This window comes from Tilletiopsis washingtonensis (genome assembly GCF_003144115.1).
Source record: "Tilletiopsis washingtonensis strain MCA 4186 unplaced genomic scaffold FA09scaffold_7, whole genome shotgun sequence".
Lineage (NCBI taxonomy): Eukaryota > Fungi > Basidiomycota > Exobasidiomycetes > Entylomatales > Tilletiopsis > Tilletiopsis washingtonensis.
This window is the reverse complement of record NW_020312004.1, coordinates 681,552-700,084: the sequence shown is the minus strand read 5'-3', so window position 1 is coordinate 700,084 and position 18,533 is coordinate 681,552. Positions and strand designations below refer to the sequence as shown.

Below are 18,533 nucleotides of genomic sequence, written 5' to 3'. Positions count from 1 at the left end.
TCTCTCTCTCTCTCTCTCTCTCTCTCTCTCTCTCTCTCTCTCCCTCTGCTTTCCAAAAAACCAGGCCCGCTCCGCCCTCGGCTTCTCTCTCCTCGCGTCTACTTCTCACCGCACAATCTCTCGGCGCCAACCTACAAACGGCGACGTCCGGCACGCAACTGCTTCTTTCCGATCTGCGTCGTTCGCTCCCCTCTCGCGATCTCCTCTCGGCGCTGCGTCTGCCCAACGCCGAGGCGCTCGCTCGGCGGCTCGGCGTGCCCGCCGAGCAAGGGGGCGCATTGCTGGCCTCGCTGGAGACGGCGCAGGGAAGGGCACAGAGCTGGAAGGAGAACAACGTCGGCGCACTGGGCTGGATCGGCGCCGTGGCGGGTGCGGGGAGCGCTTATGTCCTCGTGTTTGGAGTCGTGGGATTGGTCGGCCTCGTCGCTATGCCGACGAGGAAAGTGCGCGCTGAGTAAAGCGTCGCGAACAGCAAAGCGTGCCCAGACGAGTTTCGCTCCTCCGTTGCGCAACACGAGCCTACTCTTCCCCCCTCTTCGACCTTTCTGTTCCTTCAAAGATTTCACCACCTCGAACCCTCTCCACTCTCTCCGCCTCGCAACCTTGAACGGCCCAGTCCTCTTTTCCCCTCTTCTCACCGTCTAGTTACTGCGCTACTTTTTCACCTCATGCCTTTTTCCTCCCTCTTCTGTCTCTTCCTTCCCCGTCCTCTAGTCACACATCGACTCTCTTCACTCTACTTGACTCTCGACCCGCCCTTGTCGAAACGCGCTACGCTGTAACAACCTCAGAAATGGCTTAATTGTCTCCTCCCCTCTCGCTTGTCTTGGCTGTCCCTACTGCTGCTGCGGCTGCTGCTGCTGCTGCTACTGCTTCGTCGCCAGGTTGCGCCGCCGCTCTTGTCGCATCGATCTCTTCTTGCCCATGCTTGGCCCTCGGCAGCGCCATCGCTTCGAGCTGCGCGCGCGACAGCTTGAAGGGCACGGCCGAGCGCGGCACGCTTGGCGGCACCTGCCCGCTCTCCTCGCTCGCAGTTGGGCGTGCACTCGCGGCGCGAGAAGACGCAGTCGAGGCTGAAGCCGAGGCTGAGGCCGCGCCGACGGCAGATTGTCGCGTTCTGCCAGCTGTCGGAGCTCGACGGGAAGACGTGGCGGTAGACGCAGAGGTGGAAGGAGAGGATGAGGTCGAGACAGAGGGTCGATGTAGCCACTTGACGAGCAGACTTGCCAGTGTTGCGCTCGCCTGTACGCGGGGGGCGAGTTTTGCCAGAGGGTTGTGGCGCAGAAGAAGGGGCAACAAGGAGAGTGGGACAAGAACGATAAGGTTCGGTCAGCTTGGCCCCTGCCGCGCGTTGCGCAAGCCGTGATAGGGGAGCAAGGTGTAGTGGTGGCGGACGCAGAAGCTGCTGTGCGGACTCACTGCAGTCATTGCCCAAGCAGGCATTGCATCCGTCAAGGGATTGATGTAGGAGAAGAGGAGGCCTAGCCAGCGGGCATACCAAGCTCCTCCTCCCGATGTCCCTCCTCTCTCTCCTCCTCCTCCTCCGCCCAGGCCGTGCCACGAAGGCAGCGCAAGCCAAGCTTGCGGCGTAGCCATCAGCTCGAGCAGCTCGAGCGGAGAGGGAGGCGACGTCCATGCGAGCGAGAGATGGCGAAACGTCAAGTCGCCGGAGGAGGTGGGGGTGAGGAAGACTAGCAGTGGGACGCTGTGCGCCGGGGGGGGGGGGGCAGAGACCTCAGTTCAGCGCCACGGCGCGACAAGAGAAAAGGGAAAGGGGGAGAGAGAGGCAAACAACGTACCGCCAGATCCACCATCGCCAAACGAGCCTCGTCTCCTTTTCAAAGCGCACGACTGCAGTGCTCCACGCCAGCGCTCTCTCTCTCCTGCCTGGCTCCTCCCACAACCTGCGCAGTGCCACCTCCTCGCCGATGCGCAGACGCTCGTCGTCCTGCGTCTCGAGCGTGAGCTCCTCTAACGAAGAGAGGGATGAAGGAGGCGTGTGAAGTAGAGAGACGGAACGATTGAAGAGCGACAAGACGAAGAGGGATCGCGTGTCTTCTTCGCCCGCTCTGCGCTCGCGAGAAGGTGGCTTGCATCAGCCTGCTTTCTCCTCTACCCGGCTCGTTGCTCCTGAGGAGTATACTCACACGAGAAGGACCCATCCTCGCCCTTCTCGCGCAACACGGCTCTCCAGCGTCTCCTCCGCTCCATCGCCCACGAGACGCAGCTGCTCGTGCAGCGTCTCCAACGGCGAGAGGCGCAGGGCGTCGATGTGCGCGTCGGACTGCTTGAGGAGCCACTTGCGCATGTTCTGCCCGACCAAATCAAGGTCAGCCTCGTGCAGCGCGTGAGATTGACGAGGCGAGAAGGTGGGGGAGAGGAAGCGGCCAACTCACTCGCTCGATGCGCAATGCCACACCTTCGGTCTCTCGCCGCGGCAGAGCAGCTGCCGTAGCAGTGAGGGGCGCCACGGACGGCGCTTCCGCCTCGACGGCGAGTGGACCAAGCGGCTCGTCATCCCACACATCGCCCCGCGTCGCCGCTGCACCCGTCGCCGCCTGCGCGCATGCCGAGTGGGCCGCGAGCACGATGCTTGCGGCGCCGGCGCTGGTGAGGCGCAAAGGCAGGCGCAGGCGAGACGCGGGGCTAGAACATCTTGCGCTCGAGTAAGAGGCACGGGTGAGGGAGAAGAGGCAGAGGGAGAGAAGGAAGAGCAGAGAGGAGCGCATGGCCCCCAGACCCGGGCGCGAGGATGAGGGGCGAGAAGCAAGGGAAGGCGAGGCCTGAGGGTCAGAGTGCAGCTTGCAAGTGAATGAAGTGGAGCAGCAAAGTGGCCCATGCACGAATACAACCTCGCGCGCCGCCTGCTTTAATGCGAGCCTTTGCTCGCCGCGCTCAAATCGAAATTGCCGCGCGCCGCATCTTGCTTCCCCACCACATCCTCCGCCGCCGCTGTCCTCACGTGACGGGGGCGTGCCGCACCCTGCCTCCACTCGCGCGGCCGTTCCTTCTGGCGCTCCATCCCTCACCCCCGCACCACCCTCAGCCTGCGCCTCACAGCCACACCTCGCCGCGCCTCAGCATCGGCGGCAGCCAGATACACGGCGTGCGTGCGCGCGCGCGCGTCCTCCCGCCATGTCGACGCCCTTCTCGCTCGGCACGCCCTCGATGCTCGCCGCCCTCGGCGTGCCCGGCAGCGCGGGCAGCGGCAGCGCCGGCGCCGGCGCCGGCGGCAGCAGCAGCCAGAGTCTCAGTGTCGCAGGCGGCGGCGGCGGCGGCAGCGCCATGGCGGCAGGCACTCCGCTGCCGCTCTCCGCCTCTCTCTCAGGCGCCAGCAGCGCTCCTCGCGCCGCAGCAGCCGCCTCGCCGCTGCAGGCGCACTTTGCGCCGCGGGCGCCGCGCTCGCCGACGCTGGCACAGCTGCCGCTGGCGCAGCGCGAGCGGCCCGAGCTGCACGCCCTGCTCCAGGCGCTGCGCCACACTCTGCTCGCGCCCGTCCTCGCCGGCGCATCCGTCGCCGCGGCAAGAGAGCCCACCGTGCGGCCAGGCTACCTGCCCGACTGCCTGGGAAGCGACCTCTTCGCCTGCTACACTCCCGCAGAGCTAGACCAAATCGCCTCGCGCAACGTGTCCAGCGACATTCTTGCCGTTCTGCGAGCGGTCGCCGCCTCCTTGTCCATCGACGAGTTCTACGACTCCGCCTCGCCTCTCAACCTCACACTTGCGGGCAAAGTCTTCGTGCTAGATTTCGACGTCTCGGTGCCTTCCTGGTGGACGCCTGCGTCGACAGAGAAGGTGGGCAATGGAGAGTACATGCGCGTGCGTCTCTCCTTCGGCTCGTCGTCCGATGGCTCTGCCAAGGACTCCCTCAACGAGTCGTACTGGCGAGTCGCCGAGAGTCTCTACGGCTGCATCAGAGGTCTGGAACAAGCTTTGCAGCTCAAGTCAGAGGAGCAGCTCATCGTGGAGCACGAACGCCTGCGTCAGGATCTCGCGGCACTGGCGAGCCTGGACGCTCTGCACGCCGAGTTTCCAGAGGCGGATGCGTTCGGGACGATGCACAAAGTGGGCAGTGTATTGGAGGGCAATGCGTTGAAGGAGATTGGACAGCTGGAGTGAGTGTGCCTCGACGGCGCGTCGCACAGGTAGAGGAGAGCTACTGACGCCTGTTTCCCTCAGTCTCGCGAGCTTCACCTCTGACCAACTCCGGCAGCTCTTCATCTCACCAGGCCGGTGCGGCGTACCTGACATTCACAATCCTCGAGTCTGCCACGTCCTTCATCTCTACTCTTCCTCGATGATCAACGCCCCGGACAGCTTGTACTCGGATTTAGGAGCGGCCAAGTTCCGTGCGCTTCATCCAAGACGCGCACTTGTCGTCCCGCCGCCCTTGTGTACTTGGGGCGTTCAATTGGCTCACCGGGCGCGCGAGGCCGAGGACACTGCGCCTCTCAACGCTGCGGCGGCGTCTGTCGCAGATCGGGCAAGTGAAGAGACGCACACGCTCAAGTGGAACTTCGAGGCCGCTCGCTTTGAGCTGCCCAGCTCCTTGATGCTCGAGGCCACACTTCAGCCGCCCGTGCTTCTCTCCTCGACGGACGCATCCCTCCTCGCGCGCGCCCTCGGTCGGCACGACTTGATCTCTGCTTCTTCTACAACGTCTCGTGACGAGGCCGCGACAGGCCTCATCGATGCCGCCTATCTCTCCGCTCTTCACGCTCTGCCTTTGCCCACCATCGCCGCTTCGCCTCATCTTGCATTCCGCGTGGCGCGCGGAAGCACGCGTGTTTCGCAGAGCAGCAACGACGGCTCAAAGGCACCCGCCGAGCCTGTCCTCGTCTCGCGCTTCAGTCTCGCCTCAAGCGACACGCTCTACGCAACACTCGAAGTCCTCCGTCCTGCAGCATGGGCCATGAGAGTCGCGCAGGCTGCGCTCGCTCTCTCTGCTCCTGCCGTGTCGCCGGCGACGTCAAAGAGGCAGACGCAAGTCACTCTGCGCCCAGAACGGCGCGCACTGGGACTCTCGTTCTTCGTGCAGCGCGCAAGCGGGACGTGGACGTGCGAAGCACGCTTGGAGCTCAAGGAGGAGGGAGAGACGCAGGTGCAGGTGACGGCGAGGCTTTCTTCGCTTGGCGGCACGCAAGAGACGCACGAGCTCGGCGCGACGGACGAGCACGCAGCGAGCGTCAAGGCTGCGATGCAGCGCTTTGATGTGCTCTCGGCAGTGCAGGCGCTGCTGGGCTGGACGGAGAGCTTGCTCGGCCCGCCGGAGCAAGAAGAGGACGAGCAACAAGAAGAAGTGGGCGAGGCCGAAGTCGAGGCGAGCGCGGAGGAGATGAAGACGGAGCCCATCGTGCCCGAGCCTTCCGCGCAAGAAGAGACCAACGAGGCGCCTCCAGCTTCAGAGGCGCGAGCAGAAGCTCCGGCGCAGGCGCAAGTCAAGCTCGAGCCTGCATCTCTGCCCGCCCCGCCTCCGCCCCCGGCGGGCGGCATGACGAGTGCTCTCTCCTCCGGCTCGCTCGCTACGATTGCCGAGGATGAAGCTTCTCCCGCCGCCTTGACCTCAGGTGAAGCTGGCGCAGCACCTGCGACCTCGCCCGTGACACGACGCCGACGAGTGTCGCCGTTGCAGACCGACGGCTCTCCTCCTCCCGCAGGCGGGACCGCAAGCGGCAGCAACAGTGGCAGCGCCGGCCAGACGTCTCCCTCCGGTCGTCTTACTCGTCGAGCCTCGGCGGCGCTCGCCACCGCCGTCGAGACCTCTCCCGTCGAGGAAGGCGATGCGCCTCCGCAGACGCGCACGCTGCGCAGACGCAGCTCGCAGAACACTCGCGGCAGCAAGAGCCCGGCGCCGCCGCAGGTCACGCAGAGAGAGGGCCTGAAGAGGAGGGGCAGTGGCAGTCCGCTTGAGGAGGAGGAGCAGGGGAGGAAGAGGAGGAGGGGCTAGCGGAATGACAATACCCGTTGCGCGAGCACGAGAATGATCAGGAGCCACGGCTCGCTTCCCGGGCTCGACGCAACGTCGAGGTGCGCATGCTTCTCGGCCTCCCACTGGGCCGCGGGCGACGTCACACGAGATCACTCAGAGCGAGGTGCGAGGGACTCTATTCAAATTAACTGTGCAAAGCCCGACGAGCGAGCACGAAGCGGGGAGCGAGAAGGAGCGGCGAGCAGGTAACGGTCGGCGGCGGAGCCAGCAGCGACAAGACCAGGACGGGAAGAGGGGTGTGATGCAAAGGAGTGTGGGCGTGCGCTGCATGGCACTGGGTGAATGAATGATGAGGGGCTCTACGGAAGGAGTGTGGGGGCGCTGCGGCGCCGGGCGCGCAGGGCAAGGAGTGTGGGTGGGGCTTCTGCGTCCGCCGCCTAGAAGCCGCCAGAGATGGAGCCGCGGCGCGACGACGTCGTGCTGCCGGCGTTGGACTGGATCCAGTTGGGCGTGCCGTGGCCCGTCGACGAGCCGCCGGCCCACGTGCCGTGGCCGTCGGACGACTCGCCGAACGTCGGGTACGAGCCGTTGGGGCCAAAGTAGGGGCCCGAGTGGCCGCCGATGGAGGAGAGGTTGTGCGTCGAGGTGGTGCGCGACGTGCCGCCGCTGCTGCTGAAGGCCGAGAAGCCCGAGACGCTCTGGAGCATCGTGGGGCGGCGGAACATGTTCTCGAGCGTCTTGTAGTTGACGACGAGGTCGTCCTCCGACGTGCCGGCGTACATGCGCCGGCGCCCGTCGGCGAGCTCCTTGCCCGCCCAGAGCATCTGCTCGTGCTCGCGCAAGTAGCGGTCGCCGTCGAACTTCTTCTGCACCGTCGTGCGCATGTTGAGGCCAAGGCGGCGGCGGTTCTCCGACTGCGTGTACATGCGCGCCTGCACCTCGTTGACCTGCTCGATCGTCGGGTGGTCGCACAGGCCGCCCGTCCACGGATCCTCGCCCTCGACCTCGGCGTAGTCGGCCCACTGGCCCATGACGCCGAGCACGTTGATCTGGGCGCGGGCGAGGTCGCGCGCGCGGTTCGGGTTCACGACCTCGCCGTAGAGCTTCGAGGGGTCGTCGATGTCCTGCAGCACGAGCGCCGTGGCGCCGACGTCGGTGCACACAATGGGCGCGCCCGTCAGCGCCGCCTCGCCGATGGCCAGCGGCAGGCCCTCGCTGATGCTCGAGTTGAGGAAGAGCCACGTGTCGGCGAGCACCTTCTTTGGGTTGCCGTAGCCCTTGAACTCGACGAAGCCGCGCAGGCCCTTGGACGCCAGCAGCTCCTGGCACTCGACGGTGTACGACGGCATGCGGTCGAGGCCGCCGTAGATGTGCAGGCGGTAGTCGCTGAAGCCCCACTCGTTGACGATGATGTCGGCGGCGAGCAGCGCCGTCTTGATGTCCTTGACGTACTGCACGTGCGACAGCATCGTCACCGTCGGCTTCTCGGTGAGCACCTTCTCCACGGGCTCGAAGGAGTCCATGTTGCAGATGCCGTTGACGACGGCGTCGATCTTGCGCGCAAACGTCTCGCGCGCCTCGAGCACGCCCATCTCGGTGCCGAGCTCGACCTCCCACTCGGGGTTGAAGAGGTCGGTGCACGGCAGCACGACGTCGCAGTGGTGCAGGTTGAGCACGGCGGCCATGCGCATGATGCCGAGCAGCGCGTTCTGCACAAACGGCGGGTGCGAGCACTGCGAGGCGCTGAGGAACGTGTTGCACTCGCGCCAGATGATCGAGTGGTCCCACACCTGGAACGAGCAGTTGCGCTTGATCTTGCACAGGATGCCGTACAGCGCGCCGATCGAGTGGTGCGTCGCCTGGAACACGGGCGGGCACACGGCGGGCACGGGCAGCGCGAAGATGAACAGGTAGCGCGAGTAGAGGTCGAGCGTGTCGTCGAGGTTGCCAATCGTCGGCAGCTCAATGTCGAGCGCGTCCTCCGTCGAGCTGATGCGCTCGGCGCTGTTGTCGAGCCAGAAGCGGCGGAAGGCCTTCTTGACGGGGTCCGAGCGCCACACGCGGTTCCAGTCGCGCGTCTCGAAGTACGAGTTGAGGTCGAGCAGCGCCTGCGTGAGGTTCTTGATGTCCTGCTTGCTGAACTTGCGCGTGCGCGTGCCCATGACGATGGTGCGCAGCAGCGGGATGAAGTCGCGCTTGATCTCGGCGTCGCTGGGAGAAGGGTCAGTCACTGGCTCTGCTAGACAGCTCAATCCACTCACGAGACGCCCTGGATCCGCTCGTCGACCTGGCCGTCGAGGATGTTCTGCAGGATGCCGTGGTGCGGCGTGAGGAAGTCGAGGCCCCACTGCGCGAGCAGCTTGACGGAGGCGACCTGGTTCTCGATCTGGAAGCGCGGCATGCCGAGGTCGTTGGCCACCTCGGCGACGATGTGCCAGCGGATCTTCTTCAGGTTGTCGACGACGTCGCGGCGGCAGCACGAGACACCGCCGCCCTCGGTGGGCCAGGTGCCGGTGTCGGTGGCAAGCACGTGCATCTGCTCCTCGGGGCCCGCGAAGGGGTCGTCGGCGGTGCGCGTGTTGAGGACCATGTTGGAGGAGCCGCCCATGGCGAAGAGGTCAGACATCTTCGTCGCGAGAATCGTCCAGCCCGAGACCTCGGGCGCCATGCCGATGGCACCCTCGATGGCCTCGGCGTGCTTCTTGAGGTATTTGATGGCCGCGCGGAAGTTGCCGCGGTCGCGGGCGTGCCAGTAGGGCCGCAGCAGCGGCTCGCCGCGCAGCACCTGCTCGTCGAGGTACATGGCCGCGACGCCGTCGACGTTGCTCGAGTTCTTCCAGCCGCGCCAGATCGTCTCGCGCGCCTTCCAGGTGGTGAAGCGCGAGGTGCGCGACGTGGGCGCAAAGGCACGCTTGACCTTGCCGAAGAAGCCGCCCTGCCCGGGCAGCGAGAGGCCGAACGCCGGGTCCTCGGCCTTGAAGGCGAAGCCCGTCGGCGGCTTGTGCACGCCGTACGTGTCGTTGACGGCCAGGTCCGGGTTGGGCACGGGGTGGCCCTCGCACTGCGTCGAGATGACCGGGTGGCTCTTGTGGTCGTAGGTCCAGATCGTCTCGCGCTTGCGGCCCATGTACGGCGTGATGAGGCGCGTGATGTGGCGCTGCGGCACCCACAGCGTCAGGTCCTCGGCCTTGCGCGTCGGCGGGTTGCTGTAGTACACCTCAAACGAGTCGTGCTCCAGGCCCTCGAACTCGTTGTCGTCGATCGTCGCGTACTCGACGCGGATGACGCCCTCCTTGGCGCCGCCGCGCTTGCGGTGGTAGTGCAGCTTGCAGGCGTAGTTGCGGCCGTTGAGCGTGCGCGTCTCGCCCGAGATGCGCCCGTGCTTGTCGTACAGCGCCATGTCGCCGCCGTCGGCCGTGAGGCGCTTGCGCACCGCGGGCGTCCGGTCCTTGTTCTTGTAGTTGTACTCGAACGTGTCCTGCAGCTGGGCGTGCTTGTACGTCTCGCGGCGCAGCAGGCGCTGCTCGTCGTCGTAGTAGCAGATGGCGCGCAGCAGCGTGTTGCCCTCGGGCTCCTTGTCCAGGCGGCCGTCGTAGACGCGCAGCGTCGAGGCAGCCGCGACGGGCGCCGTCTTCTCGTTGAGCTTCTCCGAGCTGCTGTTGCTCGGCGGCGGCGGCGGCTGGACAAAGGCAGTGACGGGCTCCGTGGGGTGCTGCACCTGCACGCGGTTGCCGCGCAGCGTCGTCTTGTAGCCGTTCTTGGCCGTCTTGGCGAGCGTGCGCAGGTGCGGGCGGCCCTGGAAGAGGAAGAGGTCCGTGACGAAGACGTTGGCGAGGCGCGCGGCCATCCACACGCGCACGCACACGGGCACGACGACGTGGCGCAGGCGCGTGTGGCGCATGGCGAAGAGCAGCTCGCGCTGGAAGTCCTTGTCGCCGCAGAGGCAGATGAAGAAGAGCTTGACAATCGTGCCGGCCTTGCTGAGCGTGTAGTTGTAGACGCGGCGGAAGACCGAGTGGTGGGCCTTGGGCGGCTCGAAGGACATGCGGTACTCGTCGACCTTCTCCTCGGCGTCCTCGTCCTGGCCCTCCTGCACGCCCTCGTTGGACTGCTTGGGCGCGGAGAGCACGTTGGAGCGGATGACGGCCTCGTCGATGAGCAGCACCAGGCGCGCGTGCAGGTTGCGGCGGGCGACGAACACCGACGGCGCCGTCTGGCTGGCGAGCGAGAAGGTGTCCTTGATCCAGCGCTGGTGTGCCTCGTCCTCAACAGCTGCATCGTCGTCCAGCGTGCGCGTAAAGCGCTTGACAATGTGCTTGCGCGTGTTCTCCGGCAGCTCCGTCCAGCACTCGTCGGGGTTCAGGCCGAGGGCGAGGTGGCGCGAGAGCTCCGTGTCGCGCTTGGCAACGATGTCGCGCGGGTCGGCGCCCGTCTTGGAGAAGAGCTGGGCGAAGACGCGCGAGGGCACCTCGAGCGTGGCACGCGGCGACACGAGCAGCTCGGCAAGGACGGCATCCGTGTGCGAGAAGTTGAACAGCACCTCGAACGTCTCGTGCACGACGGCCTCGGCAATGCAGCGCGCGTAGAAGGGCAGCGCCGTGCGCGTGCCGATCATGAAGTCCTTGGGCATCGATATGTAGACGGTGAGCGCCGTGTCGTCGGGGCTGTAGCTCAGCGCGCGGACGCGCGGGTCGAAGTGCTTCTCGCTAACCAGCTTGACCTCCGTGCGGCCCTCCTGCCAGCGGCGGAGCGTGTCGTTGAGCATGCGCTCGCCAGTCGGGAAGGCCGCGGCGAGCTCGTCGGCCTTGGCGCCGGCGCAGGCCTCCTCGAGGACCTGGCGCACAGCGCTGGACAGCGCATCGTCTCCCGAGGGGTCCCAGCGCAGCGAGAACTTGTTCGACGGGATCGGCTGCAGCTCCTCGATGGAGCGCAGCAGCGCCTGCTTCTGCTTGTCGTCCAGGCGGCGCGTGAGGCCGATGGCGTCCTGCGAGTGCACGAAGCGCTGCGACTTGCTGCGCGACGTGTCCTTGGTGCTGAGCTCGTCGTACTCGCGCTCGGGGTCGGCGCGCGAGAGGCTGAACAGGCCGCAGGGCGCAAGCGAGAGCAGGCTGGCGGACCAGGTGGCGACGTTGAGGGCAATAACCGGGCCAAAGGCGAAGTCGGGCAGGCAAATGCGGATCGGCAGGCCGAAGGCGAGGCCGAGAGCGACGCCCGTGAGCACCGGCTTCATGGCGTTGTTGCCGGCAAAGACGCGGTTGTACTGGAACCACATGAGGCCCGTGTAGCCGGCGACGTAGGCGCAGAAGATCGCAAAGCCCTCGGCGCTGTCGACGAAGAGCCAGACGAGGAGCGCGCAGAAGGCGAACGCCAGGCTCATCATCGCCGACGCGGCGCCGAGCTCGGTCCAGTACATCTTGCGCAGCGCGCGGGCGTCGAGCGTCGAGGCCTCGCGCAGCTGCGTGAGCGAGCGCAGCGGCGCGCTCGACGTCTTCTGGGCGAGGATGTACAGCGGTGCGCAGCGGATGTCGAGCACGACGGCGCCCATGAGGTAGTAGATGAGGCCGAGCGAGATGCCGATGCGCGTCGTGCCGTTGGTGAGCAGCACGAGGCCGATGATCTGGCCGCCGCAGATGAGCTCGATCCAGCGGTCGAGCAGCGCGAGGACGAAGTAGATGACGCCGAAGGCGACCTCGGGCGAGCAGTGGCGCCAGAGGATGAAGGCCGAGTGCGGCGCGAGGCCCTTGTCGAAGCTGCGCAGCGTGTCGAGCGCGACCTTGCTCTGCAGGGCCCAGGTGGACGAGTAGGGCAGCGGGATGAACGCGTGGAAGTGGCCCGAGTACCACTTGAGGATCGCCGACGTGAGGTGCTGCTTGGCGGCAATCTCGGCCACGAAGGGGTCCTGCGTCGGCTTCTGCCAGAAGCGGCGGTGGCGCTCGCGCGTCACCTGCGCCGAGAACTCGAGGCGCGCACGCTCGAGCGCGCCGGGCGCCGTGAGGCCGGCAAAGACGCTCTCGTGCGTGCCGTCGCCGAAGGAGCGCGCGTACCAGTCGAGGATGTCGTCGTCCTTGGGCGTCGGGCAGTCGGCCAGCCAGTTCGTCCATGTCGCCAGCAGGCGGAACGTCGTGATGTAGAGCGTCACCGTGAAGATGGCGAGCATCGGCAGGTACACGGCAATGTCCCAGCCGTGCACGTACGTCGTGACGATGGGCGAGACGAGCAGCAGCATGAGGCACTTGCCGACGGCCGTGCGGCCCGACGGCAGCGGGTGGTCGCCCCAGTGCAGCACGCAGAGCGCGCCCATGCACGTGAAGTACGTCGAGAGCAGCATGAAGTAGCAGAAGAAGATGAGGCCGGCGTACGGGCCGACGAAGGCCGTGAAGAAGACGAAGCCGAGGACCGAGCCGAACGCGGCGACGAGCATGGCGGCCGTGACCTTGTTGGCGACGAAGTTGACCATGACGGCGTGCGTCATGGCGTACTTGTAGTACGAGCCGCCGGCGCCGATCCAGTTGGTGAAGGGGCCGCAGATCACGAGCGAGATGACGAGGGCGAGCGTGGCGCTGCGCGACTCGACGGCGCTCATCGAGACAGACTGCGCAGTGTCAGCAGGTGGCAATGTGTGGCCAAATGCGGCGCACTCACCAGGTACAGGCCGCGGCCGTGGAACGTGAGCATCATGACATCGATCAGCGCCGGGATGGCAAAGACGCCAAAGTACGCAATGGCGCGGAACTTCTTGCTGTCCTCCTGGCTGCGCGCCTTCATGGCCGCCTGGTCGACGTCCGTCTTGGCTGAGGGGTAGGCAGTGAAGAGGTCGATGCCGTTGTATGCCTCGCGCGCCGGCTTCTTGGCGTGCAGGTAGCCGCGGTAGTAGTCCCAGAGCACGATGCCGAGCCGCTTCGGCGTGCAGTCGAAGTAGATCTCGCAGTTGGAGCCCATGATCCACATCTCGGCGTACACGGCCGCCTGGTCGGGCTGGTTGGAGAGCAGCGGCAGACGGTCGGTGGCCTCGAGCATCACCTCCTCAAAGGCGAGACGCTTGATGGCGCACAGCAGCATGAGCGAGAAGAGGTCCGAGGCCATGTCGACGCACGGGCGCTCCGTGTCGAGCAGGTGCACGAGCAGCTTGCTGACGCGCTCCTGCGAGAACTTGTCGTAGTGGCGCTGGAAGTGCGCGACGGTGCGGTCGACGATCTTGAAGTACTCGACGCACTTCTCCTCCGACGGGAGCGCCGAGGCGCCCTGCGCGAGGAACCAGTTGAGACGCGTGCGGATGAGCTCCTCGGGCGTGATGCGGCCGCTGAGGAACTCCTCGGCGTGCATCTGCTTCAGGCGCGCGGCCGACGGGGCCTGGACGAGGTAGAACTGCAGGCGCTCGCCGACGGCCTCGGTCAGGCCGTCGTCGCGGCAGTCGTCGCACATGGTGATGTGCTGCAGCGAGCGCAGCGCCTCGGCCGGCGACAGCTGGGCAATGTCGGCCTCGAGGCGCAGCGGCAGCTCGGGCAGCTTGGCCTGGTCGGCGGCGAGGATCGAGTCGTAGAGCAGCTCGGCGCTGAAGCACGAGGCGCGCGACATGCCGTACGCCGAGAGCGCCGTGTGGAGGATGAGGGCACCGAGGTTCTGCGTGCGGCGCGAGACGTAGATGTTGAGCGTCGTGCCCTGCACCTCGTACACGCCGTTGAAGCGGTTCTTGCCGTTGCCAGTCGGGTGGTCGGCCGGGCACGGCGGGCAGAGACCAGTGTCGAGGGCCGAGTAGACGCGGATCGATGTGAAGTGCTGCGCGGGCGAGTGCGACGAGGCGAGCATCTCAAACGACGTGGCCGACGTGCGGCCGCTGCCCTTGCCGAGCAGCTCGGCGATGTTGCTCACGGCGGCAACCTCGACCTCCTGCGGCACCCAGTAGTCGGGGAACTTGTCGTTGACGTACGACACGCGGCCGAGGCTGGCCTGCTCCATTGAGAGCGCGAGCTGCTCGAGCGTGGCGGCAATGTTGAGCTGCACGTCGGCCTCGATGGCGGTGAGCGTCTTGTGCTGGCGCAGCTTCGACTGCGTCTCGACGACGGCGTTGAACTCGTTGGGCGACGGGAACGAGGCGAGACTGAAGGCGCCGAGGCCGCTGAGCGGATAGCCTCGCGGCGAGTCGCTCAGCGGGTTGCCCGGGCGGCCGACGACGAGGTTGGCCCACGCGCCGGGCGCCTGGCCAGAGAGGTAGAGCGTCTGGGCGATGTCGAACGAGTTGGAGCTGACCAGTGCGGTCGACTCCGGGTCGCCGGCGGCCGTCACGTCCGTCGAGCCGTTGACGACGGGGGCGAGCGCCTCGGACAGGCCGGGGAAGATGTCGTCGATGGCCTCGAGCGTGTGCAGGCTGTGCTGCTTGTCGGCGTCGACGATGACCTGCGCGTTGCGCGCCCAGAACGTGTGGGCCTTGATGATCTCCTTCTGCTTGAGCCAGTCGAAGGCGCTGAGCGGCGTGAGCAGCTTGTGGTTCAGCGCAGCGTTGGTGAGGGCCGACTGGCAGCCGATCCACGTCTTGGCGCCAAAGTAGTCGGACCACGTGGCGGAGCGCATCAGCTGGGCGTTGGTGGGCACCCAGGCCTCGCCGTCGAGGTACACCTCGTACATGGCGAACACGAAGTCGGAGCGCAGCATCGTCTGCTTGCTGCACAGGCGGATCGCATAGTTGGCGGGGATGAGGTCGAAGAAGTCGCGGCGCGTGCCGTTCTCGAGCATGGAGCCATTGCGGAAGATGACACCGCCGGAGCTGGCGAGCTGCGCGGCGGGACGGGTGTGAGTGGTGGGGAAGAGAGAGCGCAGCAGCAGATCGGGCGCAGGGCAGCAGCCCGGCGGCTCGGCGGCAGCTCGGATGCGGCGCTGCGCCGCTGCGCCGCTGCTCATGCGCGCTGCGCCGGCGCGCGTCACCCGCGTGGCCTCGTGCCTCGTGCCTGCAGCGCCGCCTGAGACGCCTGAGACACGCGCCGCGGCAGCGCAGCGTACCCCCCGCTCGGGACACGGACAACGCCCCGGCCGCCGCGCCCGCCTTCTTCGCCCTCTCGCTGCACTACTCACCGTCAGACCGGCCGAGAACTCGCGGATGAAGTGCGGCGCGCTCGCCTCAATGTACACCTTGACGTTGAGCGCGGCGAACTGGTCCATCAGCTCGTTCATCGCGCCCGGCGTCACGTAGTCCTCCCAGTTGGCGACGAGCAGGCCGTTGAAGCGGGCGGCGGGGTTCTGCGACGTGCGGTTGCACACGCGCTCGGCGACAAAGTCGAGCAGGACCTCAATGTTGGCACGCAGCTTGTCGTTGGGCACGCTGCTGCCGTCCTTGTCCGAGCGGCGCTTGTGCGCCTGGCAGCGCTTGCCGAGCGCGGCAAAGTCGACGCGCGCAATGCGCGCCTGCAGCGTGTCGTCGGCGTGCTCGAGCGCAGAGTGCACATTCTCCTTGCTCGGGTCGAGGACGAGGACGCTCCAGCGCGAGAGCATGCTCTGCTCGTCGGGCGTCGGAATGGCGGAGAAGTGGCCGAGGAACACGCCAAACGTGAGCTTGGACGCGGCAGTGGTGAAGTCGGCGGAGGGCGTCTGAAGCAGCGCAGCCATGCCGTTGAGGCGCTCGGTGATGTACTTGGTGACGGAGCCGGGGCGTGCGACGGCGCGGCGGCGCTGGAGATATTGCCGCAGCTCAACGACGCACTGCACGAGAATGTAGGTGATGCCCACGAGGGCGGCGAGCAGCGCCAGGCCGGCGAGCACAAACTGCCAGGCGTGGCTCGTCATGCGCGCCCAGGGCAGCACATGCGTCTCGGCCATGACGCCGGCGGCCTCGTGCGAGATGCTCAGGTCGACCATGCTGGCAAGCAATGGCGAGGCGGAGCGAGTCGCGGAGTGGGACGAGGCGGAGGGGGGTGGGTGGTGGGTATTAGGTAGAGGCGGTAGGATGGTGGGCGTCGGGGCGTCGGCGTCGGCGCAGTCCGATACTTAAGGGGAGGCAGGGGCCAGGGCCAGTCCGCAGGCCGGCACGGTCCGGACGGGACGGTGGCACGAAGGCCGGTGCGCAGCGAGCACCGCGTATGCACGATGCTACAATCGCAGCACTCAGGGTTTCTCCCTTGCACTCTAACTCCTCCCGCGATACTCAGGCACAACACTGAAACAGGTAAGAGTGGGCCCGTCGGCGCAGCCGCACCCCTCGGCGCCTTCCCCAGGAGGAAAGTGTGCCGAGCGCGGGACCGTCTCGCACGGGGGTGCATGACGGCGAGCTCGCCGGCGCGTCGGGTCGGGGCCGGTCTCGCGCGGGCGAGCGCATGCTCTCTTGGCTCTCCCGCGGCAGCGGCATGAGTCCGACTCAGAGCGTTCGGCCGGTGCCGAGTGCACGCTTGGCAGTGTAGGTGCGACCGCGGCAGTAGCGCGCTGTGTGCTGTCGTCAAGGGCAGCAGAACGAACAAAGAAAGCTGGGTCCGGCTGCAGCAGCTGCAGAGAGGCGCGAGGCGGTGTTGGCATGGCGCCGCCTCTGCTCCTGCGCTGCTCCACCTTGCGCTGCGCTCTTTGTCGGAGCGCCGTCGGCAACGATGCGCTGGATTTGCTTGCAGCGACGTCTGTCTCAGAGGTCTGATCTCCGGGGCAACTGGGACGAGGCCCGAGCTCCTTCGCCGGGCGCCGGTTGCCCGTGCGCGCGCAGCGAGGCGCGGCGCCAGCACCTCTGCGGCAAGCTCGCAGCAGCATGGCGGCAGCGGCGCACGACGGCATGAAGGCGCAGGTGCATCTGTGTATTCTGAAGAAGGCGCTGCTGCTGCACCTTGCGCTGCAGGGCCGCAGAGGCCGCCGCAGCTGCAGGATGAGCCTGAATGCTGAGCGCAACTGCCGGCCCTGAGGCACAGCGGAGCACAAAGGAAAGGAAGCGCACAAGGCCGCTCAGGGCCGCCGTTGCAGCGCAGCGCCAGTCTCATGCCTATTCAGAGCTCGCTCGTCGGTGCTGCTCGCTGCAAAGCGACAGGCTCCGCTGGGACATCGTCGTTCCTCCCCGGCGGCGTTTCGCCAGCTGCTCTCCTGCGCCTCTGAGACACCCTCGTGCATGCTGCAGCACGCGCGCAAGCGGTCTCGCCTTGCGCCCCACGTGCGGCCCGCCTGACTGCTCCCGTGCCGCGGTACGCCGTCACATGGGCTGCCGTGCCTCGCGAGAGCAAGACGCGGCCGCGCTGCCGCCGGCTGCCGGGCAGCCTCTGCGCTGAGACCTCCAGCCTGCGAACAAGCAGCACGGCCGTCGTTGGCCCGCGGGCCCAGGAACGGCCTTACCTCGGCTGCGCATGAGCCCTCTATCCGAAAGCTTGGCTCGCCAGCGGCCCTGAGGCAGCGCGCAGAACAAGCACAAGGCTCACGGCTCCGTTTGCCGGCCGTGACGCGCCGAGAACTCCTGCACGGTCCGCCGAGGAGCGCCCGGCCCCCCTCGCAAATCGGCGATGCCCGCCGCGTTCGCCCGCCGGCCTCAGCCGTGACGCTCTCCTCCCTCCCTTCGAGAGGACAAGGGGCTTTCGGCAGCTCAGAAGATCGCGACGAGCCAAGCGTGCGTAAGCACACACGCAGGACGGCTGAACTCCCGCGGCCGCTGCAGCCCCTGCGGATCGGCGGCGGCGCTCGGCGGCTTGTGGGCGGGGCATGCAGCGAGGAGAAAGGAAGGACAGAACGACGAGCCACGCTTGCCATGCGCAGCGGCAGTCCAGGCTCAGCTCCCCGGTGGCCGCGCACTCTGCCGCGGGCTCCCGCGCCGCAGCAGGCGCGCCGCCTCCTCGGCACGTCGGTGCCGCACCGCGCCGCGGCTCCTTGCGCCATAGGAGCAGAGCGGCAGTGTGGCGCCTGCTGTGGGCGCAGATTGGCGTGCAAGAGAAGATCTCCAGCCGCAGAAAGGGGAGCCCGGCAAAGCAAGGTGCAGCACAACATGGCGTGGTGCGCCCCTCGTGGTGCGGCGCCGCCCGGGCCTCGCGCAGAGGTAGGCTCCGGAGCGCGGCCTTGCTGCGCAAGCGCTCGCTCCGCCGCCGGCTCTCACGAGGGACTGTGCAGGCTTGCTGCTGCGCAGGCATGGCCATGTCTCACCTGAAGCGAAGAAAGGCCGGCGTCCAGCCTGGCAAACTGCACGGTCCACCTCTGGGCCTCTCGGAGGGGGTGGAATGCCGCCTCCGGCGCTGCTGGGCCTGCATTGCACCACACGCAGCGGCAGTGCAGCCCTCCTGCGGGCCTGCACGAGCGAAGCGCCGCTGCAAGCTGAGTGGGCCAAGGATTCGTCGGCAGATCGAGGCAGGCCTACAGCATCTCGGCCAAACAAGCCGGCCCGACAAGGTGCGAAGAAGAAGGTGCCGCTGCCTTCTCAGCGCTCCTGCGCCGGCACGCCGGCGGGCGCCTCGCTGCCGGGCGGTGCCGCTGCCTCTCGTCTCTCGCGCGCGCGCCGCCGCGGCTCTGCTGCTGCCCGCGCTGCCACGTGCGGCCGCACTCCTCTCAGAGACACTTTGCGCCCTCCTTGGCGCAAGCAAGTCGTCGGAAGAGGAGAAAGTGCAGGCCCGCCTGTCTCACTCTGACGGCGGGCTCTCTTTCCTCGTTGCGCCGACGCAGGCTGCGC

General features: G+C 67.1%; 5 protein-coding genes across 5 annotated transcripts in view; 2 read left to right on the top strand and 3 right to left on the bottom strand.

Moving 5' to 3' along the window:
• The window catches only part of FA09DRAFT_329127 (hypothetical protein), a gene marked incomplete at its 3' end in the record, with an annotated part of 2,305 nt that extends 1,492 nt beyond the window's left edge, over window positions 1-813 (top strand). The window contains exon 2 of the mRNA XM_025742043.1: window positions 65-813. Coding sequence (XP_025599476.1) covers window positions 65-454 — 390 coding nt within the window. The remainder of the gene's footprint in view (window positions 1-64) is intronic.
• FA09DRAFT_244812 (hypothetical protein) lies at window positions 623-1,963 on the bottom strand. Its single transcript, XM_025739661.1, has 3 exons — window positions 1,800-1,963; window positions 1,420-1,705; window positions 623-1,242 (listed from the first exon to the last, which is right to left on the bottom strand). The coding sequence occupies exons 1-3, from the start codon at window positions 1,812-1,814 to the stop codon at window positions 788-790; spliced, it is 756 nt and encodes a 251-aa protein (XP_025599475.1). The 5' UTR covers window positions 1,815-1,963; the 3' UTR covers window positions 623-787.
• Window positions 1,964-1,978: 15 nt separating this feature from the next.
• Window positions 1,979-2,819, bottom strand: FA09DRAFT_244800 (hypothetical protein). Its single transcript, XM_025739660.1, has 2 exons — window positions 2,397-2,819; window positions 1,979-2,311 (listed from the first exon to the last, which is right to left on the bottom strand). The coding sequence occupies exons 1-2, from the start codon at window positions 2,727-2,729 to the stop codon at window positions 2,144-2,146; spliced, it is 501 nt and encodes a 166-aa protein (XP_025599474.1). The 5' UTR covers window positions 2,730-2,819; the 3' UTR covers window positions 1,979-2,143.
• A 126-nt stretch (window positions 2,820-2,945) lies between these two features.
• FA09DRAFT_359792 (hypothetical protein) lies at window positions 2,946-6,131 on the top strand. The gene is made up of 2 exons (XM_025745164.1): window positions 2,946-4,115; window positions 4,180-6,131. The coding sequence occupies exons 1-2, from the start codon at window positions 3,136-3,138 to the stop codon at window positions 5,945-5,947; spliced, it is 2,748 nt and encodes a 915-aa protein (XP_025599473.1). The 5' UTR covers window positions 2,946-3,135; the 3' UTR covers window positions 5,948-6,131.
• Window positions 6,132-6,156: 25 nt separating this feature from the next.
• Window positions 6,157-15,023, bottom strand: FA09DRAFT_244740 (hypothetical protein). Its single transcript, XM_025739659.1, has 4 exons — window positions 14,996-15,023; window positions 12,572-14,698; window positions 8,191-12,521; window positions 6,157-8,140 (listed from the first exon to the last, which is right to left on the bottom strand). The coding sequence occupies exons 2-4, from the start codon at window positions 14,657-14,659 to the stop codon at window positions 6,367-6,369; spliced, it is 8,193 nt and encodes a 2,730-aa protein (XP_025599472.1). The 5' UTR covers window positions 14,660-14,698; window positions 14,996-15,023; the 3' UTR covers window positions 6,157-6,366.
• Between the last annotated feature and the right edge of the window lie 3,510 nt (window positions 15,024-18,533).